General features: G+C 44.5%; 4 protein-coding genes across 4 annotated transcripts; 2 read left to right on the forward strand and 2 right to left on the reverse strand.

Annotated features, from left to right (window-relative positions):
• Nucleotides 1–967: 967 nt before the first annotated feature.
• On the forward strand, nucleotides 968–4,014 carry BHQ10_009465 (uncharacterized protein; the record flags this gene model as incomplete). Its single annotated transcript, XM_040882383.1, has 6 exons — nucleotides 968–1,185; nucleotides 1,236–1,478; nucleotides 1,528–2,102; nucleotides 2,166–2,200; nucleotides 2,256–2,286; nucleotides 2,333–4,014. 6 exons carry the CDS (start codon nucleotides 968–970, stop codon nucleotides 4,012–4,014), a joined length of 2,784 nt encoding a protein of 927 aa, XP_040737967.1.
• A 5,655-nt stretch (nucleotides 4,015–9,669) lies between these two features.
• On the reverse strand, nucleotides 9,670–11,257 carry BHQ10_009466 (uncharacterized protein; the record flags this gene model as incomplete). The annotated part of the gene is made up of 4 exons (XM_040882384.1): nucleotides 9,670–10,318; nucleotides 10,392–10,547; nucleotides 10,632–11,030; nucleotides 11,082–11,257. The coding sequence occupies 4 exons, from the start codon at nucleotides 11,255–11,257 to the stop codon at nucleotides 9,670–9,672; spliced, it is 1,380 nt and encodes a 459-aa protein (XP_040737968.1).
• An 828-nt stretch (nucleotides 11,258–12,085) lies between these two features.
• Nucleotides 12,086–14,776, reverse strand: BHQ10_009467 (uncharacterized protein; the record flags this gene model as incomplete). The annotated part of the gene is made up of 1 exon (XM_040882385.1): nucleotides 12,086–14,776. One exon carries the CDS (start codon nucleotides 14,774–14,776, stop codon nucleotides 12,086–12,088), a length of 2,691 nt encoding a protein of 896 aa, XP_040737969.1.
• Nucleotides 14,777–15,350: 574 nt separating this feature from the next.
• On the forward strand, nucleotides 15,351–20,860 carry BHQ10_009468 (uncharacterized protein; the record flags this gene model as incomplete). The annotated part of the gene is made up of 10 exons (XM_040882386.1): nucleotides 15,351–15,724; nucleotides 15,780–16,051; nucleotides 16,112–16,495; nucleotides 18,285–18,458; nucleotides 18,522–18,889; nucleotides 18,954–19,206; nucleotides 19,264–19,553; nucleotides 19,609–19,742; nucleotides 19,945–20,070; nucleotides 20,692–20,860. 10 exons carry the CDS (start codon nucleotides 15,351–15,353, stop codon nucleotides 20,858–20,860), a joined length of 2,544 nt encoding a protein of 847 aa, XP_040737970.1.
• Nucleotides 20,861–21,126: the final 266 nt, after the last annotated feature.

A 21,126-nucleotide genomic window follows, 5' to 3' on the forward strand; every position in this document is an offset into this window, starting at 1 on the left:
TATCTGCTATCCTCCCAGGATAGTAGGTATAAGGTATATAATATTATCTAATACCTTGTTATTTTACATACCTTTATCTTATCAGAGATAGGGTATACTTTTCATATCTTCACATAACCTTTGGTGCATGCTTCATACCATCATATTCTCTTTTCACTTATTGCTAGTGACTGGTTCTCAGTTAATCCGGTACTAGCTCATACCAAAGTAGTCCTTTCCTTTTTCGTTATAGTTGCTTTTAGCGTCATGCAAGTTGGTTCGTAACACGGCTTGATGCATTACAGGAAGGATCGAAATCAGTTTCACCACTTATACACAAAGATTCTTTCTCGAACCCCTTTTCTAAATGCGCTAAACCTCCTACGGTTACCCTTCCTGAACACTTTTCTTGGCAGTAATCCAATACACCTGTGAAATGGTTATGAGCGAATTTTTTTCTCTGTTTTTTTTTCAAAGGTCCGTTATATCAGTAACCAGCACGAGCTATAAATCCCTATCAAATGTAGCCTCTGTAAAGAGGGAAAATGACGTGAGTGGGACTTGGCAGCTACATGTTTGCTTTGTAGAAGTTGGCTCTCAGTGGTCCATCCATCCATGGATGTTTCCGTAGCGCCCGGGTGACATCAGGAGCAGCTCACATGAAGAACATAGCAACAAAATACGAAACCTATGACTTATCACGCATCAGAAAAAGAAAATCCCAGCGCTAAGGGCGTTGATTAGTCGCCTTCCCTAGTGAACCCTGTCTGAAGGGTTCCAGCAACTGACCCCTACCTAGCTCGTCAAATAGGTGGTTCCAATGAAGCGCACTTGCCGGTCGGGAGAAATATCATCTTACGTACAGCTCATCATAGCGTAAGTCAGATATATATTCGAGGTTGAGACCTACTGGGCAATCCCCTGGGATCAAACTTATTTCATCATTGAATACAGTACCATTATGTGCAGCTACTTCTTTTAAATCATAATGCAAGCACAAGCTACCTTTACCGGTGGTAAGCCGAGTTCAGTCGATGAGACAGGATTATGCCTGCTGTCACTAGATGGTGGTGGTGTCCGAGGGCTGTCGACACTCTTCGTACTCAAGAGCATAATGGATGAAGTGAACGAAATCCGCGAACCTGGCTCTCCGCGCCTAAAACCTTGTGATTTGTTTGATCTCATTGGTGGTACAAGCACAGGCGGGTTCGTTTTWCCCTTCATTACAGGTTGTCCAAATCTGCTAACGTAGATAGTATCATTGCTATCATGCTAGGCCGGCTCGAGATGGACGTCGATGAGTGCATTAAAGCATATGTGAAACTCATGGAACGTGTTTTCAAAGACAAGCTGCGCATGGTGCCCTTGGGTTGGAAGCTAGAAATCAAGTCAAAATTCAACCAGAACGAGTTGAAGGCAGCAATTCTGGATGTCCTTACCGAACACGACGTTGATGAAAATACACTATTCAATGACGGGAAAGATCGCAAATGCAGAGTGTAAATCAGTGATCCAGAATTGAAAAAGGGTTAACTAACATCGAATAAGCTTTGTCTGTGCCGCTGCTAAAGCGACCACCGGAATTACTCGTCTACGGAGTTATAAACTCCGCGGGGTTGCAAACATTGACGCGACTATCTGCGAGGCAGCTCTTGCTACTTCAGCCGCTACGAGCTTTTTCGATACTGTATCGATTGGACTTCGCAGGTTTGTTGATGGCGCGTTGGGTGCAAACAACCCGGTGGATCAGGTGGAAGCGGAGGCTTCCACAATTTGGTGCCCAAAGTCGCAGTTGCAGCCCCATGTAAAGTGTTTTCTTTCAATCGGAACTGGGAAGCCTAGTACCCAAGGGATCGATGACAGTGCACTCAAAATTCACACGACGCTCGCCAATATTGCCACGGAGACAGAGAGCACCGAGCGAAATTTCATCGAGAGGTGGGCTGGGCATTTCAGTGAAAATCGTTACTTCCGCTTCAATGTGGAACAGGGATTACAAAATGTTGGCTTGGAGGAGTATAATCAGCAAGAGCTGATTCAGACCGCCACATATGATTATATTGAGCACATAGACTGCAAGTTCCGCAGGGAGAAATGTGTTGAGAATCTCATTTTGAAAAAATGTATGTATGTCGAGGACTTTTCCTAGGTCAGGATGCAGCACCTAGACTGATACTGTTGTTCAGTTAAAACACCTATTGATTTCGCCACAACTCAGACTGTGAGATAGACTTGTTTGACCTGGGAAGAATTCAAAGCTCATTCGTTCTTCTTAGAAATATCTTAGACACATTGCCGGGCGAATCCGTAAGAAGGCTTGCTCGAATTGAGGATCCCGCTAACAACGTGATAGCTTTCCGCGGAAACATTCCTTTTCATCCTAACGAAAGATTCATCAAACGTGAGAACGAGCTCAGCGAATTAGAAAAACTGCTCTTTTCCACAAAATCGGTCTCTAGGATCGCAATCTATGGTCTCGGCGGCGTCGGCAAAACGCAGATTGCACTCGATATAGCCCATCAAACGCAAGCGAAGGGTAGAGGAAACCCAGAGTGTGAAGAATACGCTGTGCTTTGGATACAAGCGATGAATTTTGAGAGCGTTCAAAAGTCTTACACGGAGATAGCTGGAGGACTAAAGCTGCCGGGGGCCGACGACCAGAATGCTGATGTCAAAACGCTGGTGAAAAACTACTTGAACAAAACGACCGGGAAGTGGCTACTCATCTTTGACAATGCCGACGATTACGATATGTGGTTTGGCGAATCCTCAGAAGACGCCAAGTCAGGCCGCTTAAGTGAATTTCTTCCACAGAGCGAAAATGGAAGGATACTGTTCACAACACGTCTCAAGAAGATCGCCTCTAGACTTGCGAGAAAGGCTATTAAAGTTGAAGAACTCAGCGAGAAGAAAGCAAAGGAACTGCTTTCCCAGCATTTGGATAATTCAACTCTTTTGCAGGACGACAATGAGGTTCTACAACTCCTCGGCAAGCTTGCGTTTCTTCCTTTGGCGGTTGTACAGGCTGCTTCTTTCATAAACGAGAATTCGATAACTCGTCTTTCGGATTACAAAAAACTTTTGGATCGGCCAGAGCAAGAAGTCATCGATCTCCTAAGTGAAGATTTTGAGACCGACGGGCGATACAATGGTGTGAAGAACCCCGTGATTACAACATGGCTCGTATCATTCGAGCATATCCGCAAGGAGCCTCTGGCAGCCAGTTATTTATATTTCATCGCCTGCATTGAGCCAAAAGACATCCCTGAATCTCTTCTGCCGCCAGCAAGATCCCCTATGGAGAAAGCTAAAGCCATCGGGACATTGAAAGCATATTCGTTTGTGAATCAGAATGAAACAAATAATTCTCTCAGCTTCCATCGACTTGTTCATCTCGCTACACGAAACTGGCTGCGAACACAAAAGCCCCCATTCAAGCTATCTCTCAAAAGTTCGTTTTTGTCGGCACTGGAAAGAATGAGTGGTGACTTTCCAGTCGGCGAGCATAAGGATCAGCAGAAATGGCGGGCATATATGCCACATGCTCTGAGTCTTCTCCGAGCCGACGAAACACAAGGTATGCCTCAGCGGTACCAGTTGGTTTACTCGGTCGGAATATGCCTCTATAGAGATGGCCGGATCAGAGAAGCCGTTTGCTTTCTTGAAGAAGCTGCTTGGTGGACGAGAAATGAGGATCAAAAGAGTCACAGTCGACTAGCCTCTGAGCATGTACTTGCGATAGTCTATCACGCAGATGGGCAGATCAAGCTAGCTCTGAAGCGAATTGAACATGTGGTTGCAGTCCGAGAGAAAGTATTGACCGAAGACCACCCTGATCGACTAGCCTCTGAGCATGTACTTGCGATAGTCTATCACGCAGATGGGCAGCTTGAAGCAGCAGTGAAACTTCTAGAGCATGTAGTTGCAGTCAAAGAGAAAGCGCTCACTGAAGACCACCCCTCTCGAATGGAGTCTCAACACGCACTTATGAGGTTGTACCAATGTATCAAGAAAATAAATGCCCGTGAGTCGTGACTTATGCTTAAACTGCATTATCTGCTTCATGTGTGCTTCCAAGGACGATGTCCCATCACATATTGGCTCAAAGCTGTGGGATACTAGTATGCGTATTATAAGTGTCTATTGAGTCCAATATCACGTCACGAAGTATTTCATTACTATTCAACGGTTGAAGCTAGGCTATGTTAGAACTAGATTAGCGTGTTTTATCGAAGGGTTGGAGACAGATTCTGCGAGAGCGAAGTGGTGAAGCTGGTTTCGATCCTACCTGTATGCTATAGTTGGATTGAGAACAACTTCCATTCTGATGCTTCACCACAAACCATCACAGAAATATACCAGGCCATTAAATTAAAGTCATGGCAAAAGGATATCTTGAACTTAGACAATGCAAGACAGTTAAAAAAAACCACAGTCCAGAATCTGCGAACACGCAGGCGAATTCAGTTGGGGGTAGAAACTGAGATGAAATTACTGGAATTTCATACTTTTACGGGGTTATACAGTGATATTATTGAATTTCATTAAGCTCATCGCGATTGGCTATATAAATTACCGCAATTTTTATAAAGTATCAGATAATGTCCTTGACCAGCTCTCCTTTCTATGTACATCAGGTATTACAGGCTAGAACCGATGTTATCATTTTATATATCTTACTTTTTAGAAATTTTTCGCTACTTAATATCTTGTCTAGTATTTGATATCTAAATCCAGCAAACGACTTCTCTGTCTCAAGCTTAACCACTTATAGAGAGATATACCATGCAAATATCACTAGAGGAATTTCTCTAAAAAAAACAAGTACAGTAGACACTATGATGTACTCTAGAGATTTATTATAGAACTGTTATAAAATATTGATGAAGAATAAGTAAGCTCATTCCTTAAAAAAATCAAGGAGGAGCTATGAGATTTACTAGGCCCAGCACACCAGCGATTGCTTATACACTGCTTCAGCGAGCTACTCCAACTGGAAGATTTGGAACTTAAAGGTAATAGCAATAATTTCTTACATCTTCCAAAAAATTGGAACTTGGATGTATATAATAGTCTAGTTATGAGAATAAATCCCTTCAAGAAATATCTCTCTACGTTAAGACTGAATTTCCAGATCATATTCTATGCGAATTACTTAAGAAGAATTTCTTACAAAGGAGAAGCTCCCACACAGAAAAGGTTCTAAAAGCATTAGCCCGTCGTTGGCATATGTCGTCCAAGCTCATGGGTATAATCGCAAACTTTATAGACAGCGACTCGGATGTAAGGCGGGCTGCCGTTTATGCCTTAGGCAAAAAATCTCTCTGGCCATTTGAGATCCTCCAGGCGGTCACGTGCCGATTAGATGATAGACACTGGCAAGTGGCGTCCAGACTAGAAGGTCTTTTGTGAAGACATGATGATTTCCTTTCTTCTTTGCTACATTTGCGTGCTGATGCTGCCTCGGCGTTGTGCAGAGTTTGGGCCCAAATAAGTATACATGAGACTTTCGTCTGCTACGTATGTGATGGAAACATATATTTTGAGATACCAGTTGGGATAAGGTCATCATTCCATTTGTTTTGGAGAAAATCCAGCTGCCCATGCATATATTGTGGGTCGCTACTCTCAGCGACCCAATATTACGTTTGGTCTACAGTTATGGGAGTCCGTCTAGCGCATTGAGAAATTAATCAGCTTCTATGCTATCATGTTTTTCAGCTGTCTTTAGCAAAGAAGAGTCGGGGAGAGCAGCTAAATTTATGCTAAACAATGTTGCCATCATTGCATATATGGCGTCGATAAACTAGCATATGATGGTCAAGTCCGGAGATTACAGTGGCTCGTCTCGTCAAGTTGATTGTTGGTGCTTTGTGGTTGGAGATGCCCGGTGTATTGGTAGCTTCCTCTAGGTGTTGAATGTCGATATATACCCTATCTAATTTTCCCCTTCTCCATGCTTAGTTATCTTCATCAACAGCTACACTTCAATGAAGAAGATTTGATCGACTTGAGCACCGTTACATAAATCACATCTTTTCAAGTGCCAGGTCAGGAGTTCTGGAAATGTCCGCGCTCTGCTCCCTTCTACCCACAGTATCAATGCACCATTCTAGGAATGTATGAAATCCTTATTCAGGGTTGTCGGCGTAAGCTTGCCAATAACATTTAATGAAGGCTTTCAACTCAGCAAAGAGCTCTTCAATTAGGTTCAAATCTAGAGAGTACGGGGGCTAATATACAAGTTTAACCCCAGCTTTTAAACACATCATCCCAATATTTACAGAATAATAAAAAGAAGCATTATCCATAACAATAACCGACTTTAGTTCTGGCCATTTTCCACAATAATAAAACAGCTCCTCAATGAAATTTTCAAATAATGAAGCATCCATGGAGCCTTTAAAAACATAATACATAATTCCTCCATCCTAGACAGAGACTAGGAGGATTTAATAACACTAGTCACGATGATGTTTAGTTACCTAAGCTGACGCTATACCAAGAGATAACTACCCTGTCCTTCTAAAGCCTGCTCTCTTATCACATCTAATTCATCCACATATACTAAGTAATATGATCAAATATCAGATATCAAGTGCATATATCCATCCCATAAGTTAGAATTCCTCTGGCTAGCTTTCTGTTTAGAAGTCTTTTTAGACCACCCCTAACACTTTAGAGCACGGCTGATACTAGCCTTCTCCACTTATATAAAGAATTCATCCCATAAAAAAATTGCCTTCTCATCTAGATATAACTAAAGCTTTTCAAGCAGGTGATCACAAAGAGCCTTAATCATTACTAGCGTAAGACACTGTGGGCGCCCACTTTTATTTAGAAGCGCTGTCAAGCTACCAAACAGGCATAAATTATAGCAATGTCATCTAATTATACTTAGATGGCACTAGGCAGCTTCAGTTCTAAGAGATAGTAAGTTCACTACTTATGATCATATCTTGTGTAAACTCTCAAGTTGATAAAACTAGCCTTAGCACTATTTAGATCTCGTACTGTATTTTTCTATTAAAAAGATTAATTAATATTGCATAAATCTTTAAGAAGATCTGCCGCTAGTGGAAACGTGGTCGTATAGGATAAAATCTGTATTACAAAAATACAACCTCCTCTATTCTAAGATATAAAACTTTCCATACTATCTCAATACCTAAACCTAAGATAGAGACTCAGAAAAATTCACAAATATGGACTAGCGCAATCCTGGCTACAGAGGTTCAGAAACAATCGATGTGTGTGGAAGCGCGCACTGGTTTTACAATCAACTGTAGTAAACTTGTAGGACAGGTCATGTGATGAACAATGCTGTTCTGTACGGAGGTGGGAGTCACAAGGTGATGGGAATACGCTAATCCACTAGCACCAGGTCTGAAGTTGTGCTTGCGATCAATCCGACGAGACTGGTCGTGCACGACCATGAATCAACCAATCAATCAATCAATTTATGAGACATGTCATGTTTTGACAGATGCAGCTAAACCAAATCCAGAGTCTCGTGCTCAATCTATCCCACCATTACACTATCTATACCCCACTTGTGAAATACTCTGTATCCCACATGCCTTGTTGATTGCCTTGCTTCAGAGCGAGACTCATCTTGTGAGCATCTTCTCGATGGCTTCATTAAAAGCAAGTGTGCTCCTACGGGCGGCTGATGTCGAACAAGAACGTGGTCGTGATGCTCATATGGATGAACAACACAAACAGCATCGTCTGTGGAGTCGCCAAACATAACCTAGATATTTACAGTAAAGCATGACTATATTAATCAAGAAGTAGATATTTTAGATCGCTTATCTTTAACTTCGGCGCATTTCTCCTCCCAGCTCTGTACAGTACACTAAGCAAACTGTGGATTGCTGATATCGATTCAAGCCAAGTCGTTACAACCGATGTATATACTTATATCGGTGTTATTGTACAAGTGTTGAATGATGGTCTCCCAAGATCCGCTTGGTTAACCATCGGAGACAAATCTTCACGTATCATATCCTCCCAATTGAGCTTATCATATACAATGATATCTGTCTAAATAGTGCTAGGGTCTCTCATAACGATAATCTTCCTCGCTACTTCAGACAAACTTACAGCTGCATTTATTCCAGAACAAGTTCGGCAGAGTTCATTAACCTATATGCGGATTTCTTCCGTTGAAGCCCTGTCATCTAGTATAGAGACTATTGTAGCATATTACACAAGAGCATTAGATCTACCCGATGTACCGCTGCTGATCAGCTCGACAAAATTCGTCATCAATATAATGCTCGATCTTTTGATCATATCAAGGTTTCATGTTGGCTTCTTCACGCCAACCGTCAATATGCAGGCCTTGATTAGGCTTACTTATGATCTAGGCTCCGTACTTTGTGGCCTTATATATCTCATGCACATCACCTTTAGGTTGCGACGCCAGATGGAGGAATCCGTGAAAGTGACTGCTGCGGCCCTGAAAACTCTTGCACGACCCAGTGTTTACACTTTCACGGAGTCTGCTATTCGAAATGCCATCTATCTCTGGCTCGTCAACCGAATCATTTTGCTTGGCGAGAACTACGCCACAGCATGGGGTATTTTTAACACAATTCGATGGGGTCTCATTATGGTTCCAGTCCAGACTCTTGAGGCATCAACACTAACGTTTGTTGGGCACAACTGGGGGAGCTGGCGAGCGCGTGTAGGTGTTGAGATCCGTCAGCCTAAAGCATCTAGAGCTGAAATCTTTGGTATGGACAGTGACCTATTATTAATTACCTTAGCTAATGCATGTGATTCGCAAGAAATGATTCGCCCTGCCCTCACATCTTGCTGCATTGCACTGGTTGTTGAAGTGATCATTTGCATTGCACTCTCTACTCATGGCATACAGCCTTTTGCCTATTTTTTGTCTGGTTCTGAAATAGTTGCTCAAATCACGCAGATGATGTGGAAGGTAGTCACCACTCCAGTACCGTCATATCACGAACTCTACTAACTTTTCCCGCCAGGCCATAGACTGGACGTACATTTTCTACGCTCTAAACTACCAACTGGCCGCTATTCTCCTTGCGACGTCCCCACGTTGGTATTTGTACCAGGCCCTCGGTTCGAATTTCCTCTGGATGTTACCTTGGGCCATAGTTGTTTCTAAGGTTTCTTTTCCGGAAGGTATTGCATGGACTTACTGTGCTATCATTTTCGGTGGTGCTCTAGTCTTCGATTTTGTTGATGTCAGCATAACACTACTAACCTGGGCTCTTGGGTTATTGAAGGGAAAAATCAAAGTTAATGTTATTTGACTGCCGTAACAGGTCTCTAATATCCGCTTGCGAAACCGGATGTGTGAGAGCTTTAAGGCGATAATTGGTTCGTTCTGTGTATTTTATCTTTGCTGAAGGGTAATAGTTGCAAATTGGCACGCGGAAAGAGTTGTTTAGTAATAGGTTTTAAAGGTAGAGTACGGTAAGACCAAGACGGGGGAAGACTGTAGGCAATCGAATTAGGCATAAGGATAATTAATAATCGATTGATAAAGGCGCGAATGCGCGTACGGCGATGAGTGTAGACTCACTCCATGGTAGAACAGTAGATCGAGTTGGCATACACCAAAGGTTGTGCTTACATTTCTTTACTTTCACAGCTCAGTGTGGACGGATAGAATTAAACTTCATCTACTCTCAATAATATAAACGATCACTAAACGACAGGAAACTCAATTCTCCATCCCGTATGTCGATCAGGAATGTAGACATTGAGGTCCGCCACGCCATCGCTAATAGGAACGCTCTGAGTACCCAAGTACGGAGCCGCCCCATACGTGTCAAATATGTCATCSGAGCCGTAGTAAGCATAGTACTCAGCATTTAGTGTCCCCGACGCAGAATACCCAACAGTCTCCAAGCCTTGGATCTGCAGCGTATAATTCCCAGTGACGGCACGTGAGCCAGCCAGAACCCGCACCGTTCCATCAGTACCAATAGTTGCAAAGCTGTCAAAAAGTGCATCCCCAGAGCTTATTGTGTTTGCCCGTAGACCCGTCATCGAGTTCACGTAGTACTCGTAGAGAGGGTAGCCAGCTGCCGTGGTGTAGTTGATATTGGTGGGATCGGTTGCGTTACCGTACTTAGTAAGCAAGTTGGCAAAGTTGTCATATAGGGGTGCGTGCCAAAGACCCAGGCATCCGGCATAGCTGTAGCGTTCTAGACGGCTGATCCAAAAAGCGTATCCTGACGGGGTCTGCTCATCCGCAGTGGCATATTCGTTGATATTGACTGGGCGGAAAGGCAGACCGTAGGTCGCGAGCAAGGTTTCGAATAGAGCGTTACTAATATCGGGATCACTCGAACTAATCAGAGCAAGAAAGTAAGTCAAAAGCACCTTCTCCAGAGCGATAACTCCTAAGATCAAATAGAACTCACCCTACACCGGCTTCATAGTGCCAAGCGTATTGGTCGGGCCACGTCTCATTGCCTGCAACTTGAGGAGCCCATGTACTCCACCAGTAGCTCGCAACATCGGGGGATTCAGCCAGAGTAGGGCCACTGATGATGACATCGGCCAGAGCTGAATCGGATCTAAGATATATGAAGAAAGGTGATAGTGTGAGCGCACACAAGAGAATCAAATCATTTCGTCAGGATTAGGGAGGTCAATCATACCTAAGGCGCTTATGAGTTCTGATATACAAATCAACCCATTGCTGCGCTGGCCTTCCCCAAAATCCACCAATATCAGGCTCATTCCAGATATCCCAGATCAGTCCGTCAAGAGCGTTATTGGCTTTTAAATCAGAAATAAGTTGGTTCAAGAAGTCGTCATAGCTTGTCCAATCTGCATCATCGCCGGGCCAGTTATAGGTAGAGTTCACGAAATCGATACCCCATATATCGTGAGGGAGAATGATGAACTGGGCTCCGAACTTGCGTGTTTGCTTATAGTTGAGCATCGTCGCATTGAACCGGCATTGGTACTCGTTGAAACCGAATGTCCATCCGCGGCAAGGATCGGTCAATTGGGCACCACCAGCGCGTCCAAATTTGATTGCGATATTAGAGTAGCTGATAGATAATTAGAAATCATCCAAGAGAGTGTGACAACTTCAAACCTACTACGCATCCGGGATCTGGTTCGGGTCATAGTTCAGGGGCATGCCGTAGATGAATGCAGACGTATTATGCGTTGTAGCGCTGCGAGTCGACGCCAAATTTACAACTGCCGTGTAATCGTCTGCTAAAACATGGCTTGCTGGACATACCAGCACTCCGAGGAGTGACTTTAAATGCATTTTTAAGGGATAGTACAATCAAGACAATACAGGGAGTGTGACTTGTTTCTTTCGAATGAAATTTCAAGGTGGAAGAGATCCATTCCTATTTAACATGCGGTATACGAGCAATAAAGTTATCAAAAAAGACCAAAGCATTAAGCGACCGGATGAAAATCGTCCTAGGAGGCAATTCTCCGGTGGACTTGAGGAACATCAGTTCTGCGGGGAAGAAGTCTGGGGAAATGACCGCGAGTTGTCGGACTTGAAGAAATCCTGGATAAACAGCGGCATTGGAAAGGCAAGTCCGACTTGATGGGGTAAGCTAGAGCGAGAGGAGGCATGTGGACGAAGAAGCGATGCTAAACTGGCGGAAAACTCTCTGGTTGGCACAATGAGCGGGCAAGATCATCATGCTTTGATGATTCTGGAAAGTCACCTTAGGGGGCCGGGAATGTTCGGATATGAAAGAAACACTACTTTTGTTTAAAAGCACAGATAGCTTGCCTAAGTGACCTAGCCGAATAATTTGAAGTAGCAGCTGCCTAGGCTAGAGCTTGATGATCTGTCTATCTTGTTTCTGCATATTTGGTACTTGTACTTACGTAGTGATATCTAAATTAATTGAAGGTAGCCCTAACCTTAAAGCTTTTAAGATATCTATTACTTCATATAATATAACGATACCCAACCGCTCGCTCTCACTATATTTCCTGATTATTCGATTTCCAAACTTTACGTAGCAATCAAGGTAATAATGGATAGTAAATTTCTGTGCTTTCTTTCACAAACACTTAGACTTGGTTATCATGTTCTAAGAAGCCAGCCTACTCATTCCGATGCTCTCGGCTAACGCCTCCTAAAAGAAACCTTAGTAAAAGCAGTAGACAGCTCCCACAATTCAAAAGTGGTAGAGGACCCAGTAGATGTTGTAATAAGTTTTCCCTTAGTTATATCAGTTATCGATACTTCATATGAAGCAGCAGGGAAGTTGATGAGAGTGACACTTGGGCTGCAAGTACTGGTGCCGATATTTTGCAAGTCAAGATCAAAATTCGACCCATCTCTGTCCATTGTCACATGCGTGAACCGAGTCCGGGGAACATGGATCGTCATGTTGTTGAGATTGAACATGGTAAGGCGACATTGCACACCATCCATCGGTTCAATCAGATATTTATCATTTATGAGCTCGACCTTGCCTCCGTAGGCATACAACCCCACGATGGGATCCTGGACAACGTTGACTGATGCAGTGCGCAGACCCCCCCAAAAGCCAAGGTCAGCTTCTCCAGACCATGCCCACCAATTGCCGACAAGAGGAATAAAGGACCAAGAAGGCTCACCACCTTCACTCTGCCATAGCCACGACGCCGCGCCGATATTTGAAGGATGGGCATCAATCTGCCCGGAGTTAATGTTCGCCCAACCAGCAAGAAATGCACCATATGTTGAGCGCATTGCCTCGGCAAAATCACCTCTATTCGAGCTAGAGTAATTGACAAGATAGTCTTGTTGCTGCCAGGAACCCAACTGAGTCTCATACCCTAAGTTCCAATACGACTCGCCCATCATTCGGTTGTCGGAACCATAAAAGTACCAGAGTGGCTGCAGTCCACGACAGGCCAAAGACGCCTTTTGGCATTTTTCGATGAGTTGCACATCGAAACCGACTTTTCCAAGTGCATATACTGACTCGAACCCAGTTGTATCAATGGTCATCTCTGACGCGAATGGATACTTGACTCGTTTGTAGTGATGTAATTTTCTGTCTATGAATGCCCTCAACTTTTGCTGTTGATAATTCATCCCCTCCACCTTCAGTGCCTCAATAATTTCTGGAACTGTTGACTCGCCCATCAGACCCAACTCATTCGCTGCATCCCCAATGGGATTGGGTAGTGATATTTTGCAATACATGGATTGGAGTATCTCATAAGCGAATGTAAGATATTCCAAAGGTTTGTACCGTGTTTCTATCCATGGATACGCCTTACCGATCTTATACATGTTGAAGAAGGTATTGGCGATATGTGTGTAGTTGTAAGCTCTCCAAATACCAGTGTCTTTTGGTGTCCCATCCTGGCCATCATACCACCGATAGACTTGAAATGCAAGCTTGTCATCAGAACCCCTGGCCCCAATGAGGTAGCCAAATAGAAAGTTCTTAATATGGTAGTCGATGGCAGAAATTTCCGACTGGACTGGGAAGTAGAAACACTTTTCTGATAAAAAAGCCGCTGGAGCTAAACCCAAGTCGTCAGAGCCACCGGCCATCCATTCTTTCCAACCACCACCTGGATAGTCATCCCAGGTAATAAGTTTACGTGTGGTCATGTCCCATTGCAAGAAAGCGCCATTGTAGCCTCGGGTGGTGGTCTTGGCCAATTGGTGTTGTGCGAGGAATGCAGAGTGCTTTTTGATAAGGACCTCGATTGGCTCAATACTGTAGAATTGCAAGACGGCTGATCGCAGGTTACCAAAGGTGACAGTTACGTAGTTGCAACCGAGTGTGGTGAAACCAAGTTTATACAGGTGATATTCACCTGAGGTCCCAGATGCAGTGATTTGGGCTTTCTTTCCGGCTTCTCCAGTCACAGTCTCAATGGTATCCTCACAGCGTAGAGCAAGAGTGACTTTAGAGTTAGCTGGAATGACCAAACCTGGCATTGAAACGACGTCAAGGCCACCAGACGCGTAGATGGCGTTACGTAAGCCTATGTAGTCGGCAGCCCACCTAAAGCAGAAACCGTATGTATGAGACTCCCCTGGGGCCAAGGTGAGAGACGTCGCTGGCAAATATTGGCACGCTTTCTCTGCTCTTGCTGTCGCGATATGCTTGGAATGGATATAGAACTCCGCGAGTCCCTCCCATTTTGGCAGTTGTTCTCCAAAAATGGTTTCCGCTTCTCTATACCTGTGTTTGAACTCTAATGACGTATTGCGATGAGGCATCATGACTAACATTGGCCCGTCGCCATTCGGACGCTGCCAGTAGATGTATGACCCGTTCTTTGCGACGAAAGAATGCCGGTGAACGACCTTTTCGTAATTGAAAGTTTGGTCATTACCCCAGTAAGAGTTTGACATCAAAGGTATTCCAATATCTTCGAACTCGACGGGCTCGGATGTCTGATTGGTTATTTCAATTGACCAGTCCAGAATATCCCTGGATGGACCGGTCAACGTGTAGATCGCCGTCACAGAGAAACCTTTAAATCCACCCTCATGTCCTGAGTTGCCCTGGTATGTTACCACGATGCGGTCGTCCTCTGTGCCTGAGATGGTGCGTATATCCCTGGATAGCCCTGAGGTCATAGTGCACCCCTTTGGGTGGAGAGTGTTTCCGGAGACATGGAATATCAAGTGCCCCCAAAAACGTGAATCTTCAATGTCTAGTTCAGGTGCCTGCTCTGCTCCAAGCACAAAGTTGGTGCCGTATTCGTCGGAAGGATTCTGGAGTACCTGAATGGAGGCACGTTCGCTGTCGAAGTCGACATGAAAGGCGCTCGAATCGAGCGATAGCGATGAATTTCTCATGGCAACAAAAAGTCCAACTTGATCAACTAGAATGCCCTTTGGCGTAGCATGATTTCAGCATATGCGAAAACTCTTATAGCAGGTACAACATTTTTATTTCGTGGTGAGCCCCGAGGGCTAAGAAACATCCTGTTACAGAGGTATACATCCACTTTAATTTCCTGCGAGCACAACTTGTGAAGCCTAGAGGCCTGACCACACTCGACTCGTATCATCGCCACTAAATTTCGTTGTTTGGCGGAATTGGCGGAATTGGAACCAATGAGATGATGTTCGACCCCGCCAACCCAATTATCTCGTTCCCAACCCTTTTCCAGTTACAACTTGCAAAATCTACGTTCGATCATTTTAATTCCGAGATACATAATCTTACGCATACCGACTAGGCATGTTTGCCTACCCTCCACCTCCGCATTTCTAATACCGGTATCTGCTTAGACTGCGGGGCTCCGCATCTCGCAACCCAGGCTTCTCTTGAACAGCCTGAGAGTACGAGTGCTTCTTGCATAATATAGCGGCTTTGTCGGTAATAAGCGACTGCTACGGCGGCTCCATTCAAGGCAGAATCGAGACAATGCGCCTCTCATCATCTTGCTCAACTTGTCGCTCTCGCAAAAAGAAATGCGTAGCTCTTGCTTCTGGAAATATTTGCGCGTTGTGCATGGCCAAGACACTCCAGTGTGATCTCAAGGCCCGGCGCAAGTCGGCCAGCTCTCGCCGCCAGCTTGCTCTGCAGAGTGCGGAACAAGAGGTGTCAACGGACAGGCAAACAGCCAACAAATGTGATATATTGCAACATTCTGTATGCGACGAGCTCATTGAATTGTATTTTGACATGATCCATAACAAACAACTCATTCTATTCCATCGGCGCACTTTCCTAGAGCAAAGACGTTCTGGCTCACTCCCTACCTATCTTCTGCTAGGTGCGTTGGCTGTGGTGGCACGGTACGTGTGCATCTTGTCGCTGCATTTATGGGCCGAAGCTGATATTGGCCACAAGATTCTCCACAAATCCATACTTCAATGGCATAGAGCCAACTGCAAGAGCTCGGCCGCTGCTACATCGCGCATTGAAGAGTTTTAATGACCGACAGATTCCCATCTCGGTGCATAGTTTACAAGCAGCCATCCTGCTAGCGTTCACCTGCTTTGTAGAGGGTGAAAGAGATGAAGAAGCTTTATTAAGTGCTCAAGCAGTACGCATGGTCCAGCTCTTAGATCTTCCACACAGATCACCGGCTGGCACGGTTGAGCACGAGATTGAGATTAGGCGTGAGTCCTGGAAAGTACAACCAACACGGTTCAGAAAACAATACTGAACACTGCCTATAGTTTTCTGGCATGCCCTAATGATGGACGTCTGGCACTCTGCTTGCGAGCGATTACCTCGTCAACTGATCGCAAAGCCAACTATACCCCTTCCACTGGAAGAAGAACAGTTTGAAAATATGAGCCCCACCGAAGAACGTCAGGTAGTTGGAATTTTGATGGATACTGATCGAAATTCTGGCATTATGACCAATGTTACCCGACTCAGCGAGACTTATGCGGAAATAATGCAACTTAATGATATGCTCGTCCACGACCCGTCATTTGATTTTCTTCGGGATCACAAAGTCATCCATCTCACTTATCAGCTCGACGAATGGCTGAGGACACTTCCAAAGCATTTGCACAACACGCCAGAAAATTTGCAAGCATTTGCAGCACGAAATCGTGGCCGAGAATTGGCCGTCCTACATCTGATATACCACCACCAATGTCAACTTTTATACTATCAATTTCTTCACCCTGCAGGAATGGCAAACGCCGATAAGGTGACTCTAGCTTATGCAGCTCGTTGCAAATCACATGCTGAAGCCCTCAGTGCACTCATGTGGGCGACGAACACAATGCACAAATCAGAATGTCTCTGGTCCCCTGTTAATGGACACCTTCTCGTCGTCGCTTCATCCGTGCATCTTCATTCGCTATTATTTCCTGCTGATGACTCCCAACCAAACCCCAAAATACGACGGCTTCTGGAGCAGAATTTTGTTATGCTACAGCAATTTCAAAAGTATTGGCCAACATTGAAGGCCTCCCTCTCACGACTCCACGCATTCCACCGATCCTGTTACAGTGGGGAACAGTTGTGCAGCTTTCAAATGGACTCGTGGATGTTCGAATTTTTAAACAACTACGATATCCCTATCAACGAGAGAGACCTCCATTCGTCAGAGTCTGAGTCACCTGATGCAAGCTTTTTGGACTCGGGTATTATGTGGTTAGGGTCTTCGCAGGAGAGTCTCGATGTACAAAATCAATTGTATAGTCTCTTGAGTTTCGATTGTGTAAAATAGTTCCTGTTGTCAGTTATTATATTTACAGCAAATATCTCCAAAGTCTTTGCATATCTTAATGCTTGAAACCCACCCGTAACCTACTAGTAGCCTGCTCTAAAAAGCAAAATCTATGATAAGTAGAATAGCAGCAGAAAATTGGTCGAAAACATAATACACTAATTATATGACCCTACCGTGACTTGAGGATAATAAAAAAATACTAACGAAGTTACCGGGCCCAACCATAGTTTCTAGAAATCCGACGTCTAGGGTGAGAGCGGTCATATCATCAGTAATTCGAAGGTGAGCTTCATTATCAGAGTCGCCACCAATGTGGATACTGTTTGTCGGTTTTGGGAGCGGCTTTCGCTGGCGGCTTTCGCTGGCGGCTTTGAAAAGGAACTCACTCTTGTGTCTCCACTAGGCAAATTCTAGTATTTCTCTTCCATACCCCGGATCGAGATTTTGCTGTCATCTCGTCCAATAATCATACCCATGCAGTCCCAATGAGATAAATGTTATTTAAGAGGGCTTGAGCTTTATGGGCTCAACGCGTCAAACCTCACTTTTCACCGTATGGCCATCCCATGTATCGCCCATAAGTACTCAAAGTTACGACTGAAATTCTTTTCATATGAAATATCTAGACATTGAAACTCGTTTCGTATCAAGTCTTTGTCGAAGGAACTCATTGACGTACGAACGGTATCGTACCATCCATTTCCACAATATGTTCGCCAGAATTCGCAACATGGACCCCCAGACGAGGCGAGGGTTGGAGTTTTTCCCTATTCTATGTATGGCATGGTTATTCTACGCGTTGGATGGGTCGGTCATCAGTGTTCTCCAAACTAACACAGCCTGGAACGATGTAGGTGCTCATTTGTCTCCCTCTCTTTGGCATTCTTTTGTTCTGCCAGGTCATGGCTGAGATAGAAACATCCAGGAATACAAGATCAACTCTCAGAAACTCGGTTTGTTCAGCCTTTTCCCTTCGGTAGGTGCGTTGGTTAGCGCCGTCGGTTTTGGTCCTGTCGTTCCCAGATATTGTGGACGCAAATGGTCTTTTCAACTTGCGACGTTCTTCGTTGTCTTTGGTGTTATTTTACAGACTTTCACAGGCAATTGGAGTAAGTGAAGTAATCAAGTCCAATCAAATTTGCATCTGAATAATTTCGCAGCCGCTGTTCTTGTAGGGCGAATTACTATGGGCTACGGCGGTGACTTGAATGGTCTTGTGCTAGGGTACTATGTGACCGAGGTCGCCCCAAAAAGTGTCCGAGGAAGAAGCTTAATCCTGGTGCAACAATTTGCTAGCACATTTATAGCGATTGCAGGATACTGGATTGCGTATGGTGAGTCCAACATAATCCACATTCATCTGTTCCATGAATAACATGCTGACACAAATAACGCAGCCATTTCCTATCTACCACAGAACAAATCGTACAGCTGGAAGGTAGCTCAGTCTTTACAATTTGCGCCGGCTTTGGTTTTTTTTATACTCGTCTTCCGACTGCCAGAATCTCCTAGATGGCTGGCTGGGAAGTACTTAAATGACGACGTACCGCTCCTGAATAGTTTGTCCTACATTCGGAGTCGGCCCATGGACCATCCAGAGGTCTTGAACGAAGCGAAAGAAATCCGAGATTACCAGATTTGGGCTAGTGAGAACGAGTCTACAAGCATTCTCAATATTTTTAAGGAAAAGCGACTTGCTCGACGAATCGGTTACGCAATGGTGCCACTGCTTCAGCAACAGCTGTGTGGAGTTGGCGTTCTCACTGTAAGTTTATGCTCTATTTTCTGTATACAAAAACGTTGGTCAACGCTGACGGAATAACAAATAGATATATGCCGCAGTCATTTACGAGCAGCTGGGACTTTCAACTCAACATCACGCGTTGCTACTCAACGCTTGTACGCAGATTCTATATGCCGGCGCTGCCTTAGGTTCTTCTTATTTTGTTGAGAGGCTTGGTAGACGTACTTGCATTCTGTCTGCATCTATGATCCAAACTCTTGGACTCGTGTGTATCAGCGGTTTGGCTTTAGGTACTGCAGGTAGTAACAGCACCAACACCGTCGCGAATGGCTTCATAGGTATGTTGTTCATGCAGATGTTGGAAATGAAGAAAAGCGATGACTAACAGCTAATAGCTACCTTTATTATTCTGAACAATATGATTTACTGGCTCTTAGGCACAGGACCAGCTGTCGTCTATGTCAATGAAATTATGCCAACTCAGTGCCGTGAGCTCGGAGTTGGAATTGCTAATAGCATCCCCATTGGAGTCGCTGTTGCTCTTGGGCAACAATGGCCAAATGCCACTGCAGCGATCGGTGCTAAGTCGTATCTTATTCTTTTGGGGACTTGTGCATTCGGTACTATTCTTGTATATTTCTTTGTTAAGGAACCAAAAGGACTGTCTATTGAACGCATTGATGCGGTAGGTTCACAATTTTCAGTAAATGTGATTGATATGCGCTGATGATTCTGAACAGCTTTTTGGAGAGAACGACCACGTTGATGAAATTCAACAAATGCAGCAGGCCATTAAAGCGGATCACGACTTGGAAGTGACTGGGAAGCGAGAGGCTCACAATCATGTCAAGAGGGATGAGGATGCTTGTGTCCAGTTTGTAGAGGTTGCTTGAACTCAACGAACACTTTTCTCGCACTACTTTGGTAGTGCCCGAATGCATCACGAGCTTTTTGATATCTTCTTTTTTCTCTCCCCATGTTCGATATTCGCTATATGTAGGCACCCGGGTAGCTAGCCTGGCCACCTTTCACATTGAGCTTGTTTCATGCCTATCATCAGTTGTTGTATGTTTTAGGGAGATGCTTGTCTGGGATTGGGCGCGACAGTTGGAGGCCTTTGCACCTGGGTTTCTAGACTTGAAAGCGCAGGGCCGGGAGGCCAATTTTGATCTAGCAAATCTAGGGAATCCTGAACCGGAGACGTATGTCCTCAATGTTCCCCTGAGGCTATGAAAGCCTAGCTATGAAAGCCTAGAATCGAGAAAAACTTAGCCTTCATTGGGGGCGTTGATAGGCATGCCGATGATTCCAGAGAGTACTCGCTTGGGAAATTCGTCCAATCGTGATTAGGTGGGAAGATACGGAAAGTGTAAATTAGGAGTCTGTACATTTAGTTCCATCTGACTGAACGAAAGGTGAAAAGGTTCGAAGTTCGTGTAGCGGGTAGGCTCGCTTTTATCTACTTGTGAGGCAGTTCAAATCAAGATAATCTATGAATAACGATAACTCTTGCTAAAAATATGAATTAAATAATGAGTGTACCATATTTAGCAAGTACATATAAGTACAATCACCGCTCACACATCGGACCAACCCTACGGGTCACCCAAGGAAACAGATGCAAACAGATAGTTTTCATGCTATTCATATAGTCGCGTTTCAAAGATTTGGATCGAACAAACGCATTACCAGTGTGATCGAGCAACAAAGCGATGATCGCAGTTGCGCAGTTTGTGCACGATAGAGACCGCTCATCTAATTTCTTCATACGAATCAGAGGAAGAACGAGCTGCAACAACAACAGCTGATAACGACGAATCAAGCGAGGTTAAGCCGGTGGGGAAATTACGTACGATTGAGCAAGAGGTCGGCATGATCTACGAGCCAGAACAACCGATAGCAATGACTAGCATTAATACGAACAGTGTTTCGGAGGATGAGCGAGTCGGCGGGGACGCGCAACTCGATTGCGCGGAGACTGCGAACGTATAGTCGGATGACATATGTGAGAAATGAAGAACTCGATGTGTGATTTGGCGCACGAACATGTGCAATTATCATGTGGGGTTGATAAGTGAGGAAGACGGAGAGGCGTCAGAGTTTTGGGATAGCGAGACGTACGACAGATTTGTTTTGGCCTGTTTCTTTTGTGGCGCGCATCCCATTGCTGCACGAGAAAAGGAAAAACTGCACGTTGGGTGGTCAGATCGTTGCCATCAGTCTCATGTCAGACAGCACTAGCATGTTCGGAAACGTTA

The sequence above is a fragment of the Talaromyces amestolkiae genome, assembly GCF_001896365.1.
Source record: "Talaromyces amestolkiae strain CIB chromosome Unknown scaffold24.1, whole genome shotgun sequence".
NCBI classification, from domain to species: domain Eukaryota; kingdom Fungi; phylum Ascomycota; class Eurotiomycetes; order Eurotiales; family Trichocomaceae; genus Talaromyces; species Talaromyces amestolkiae.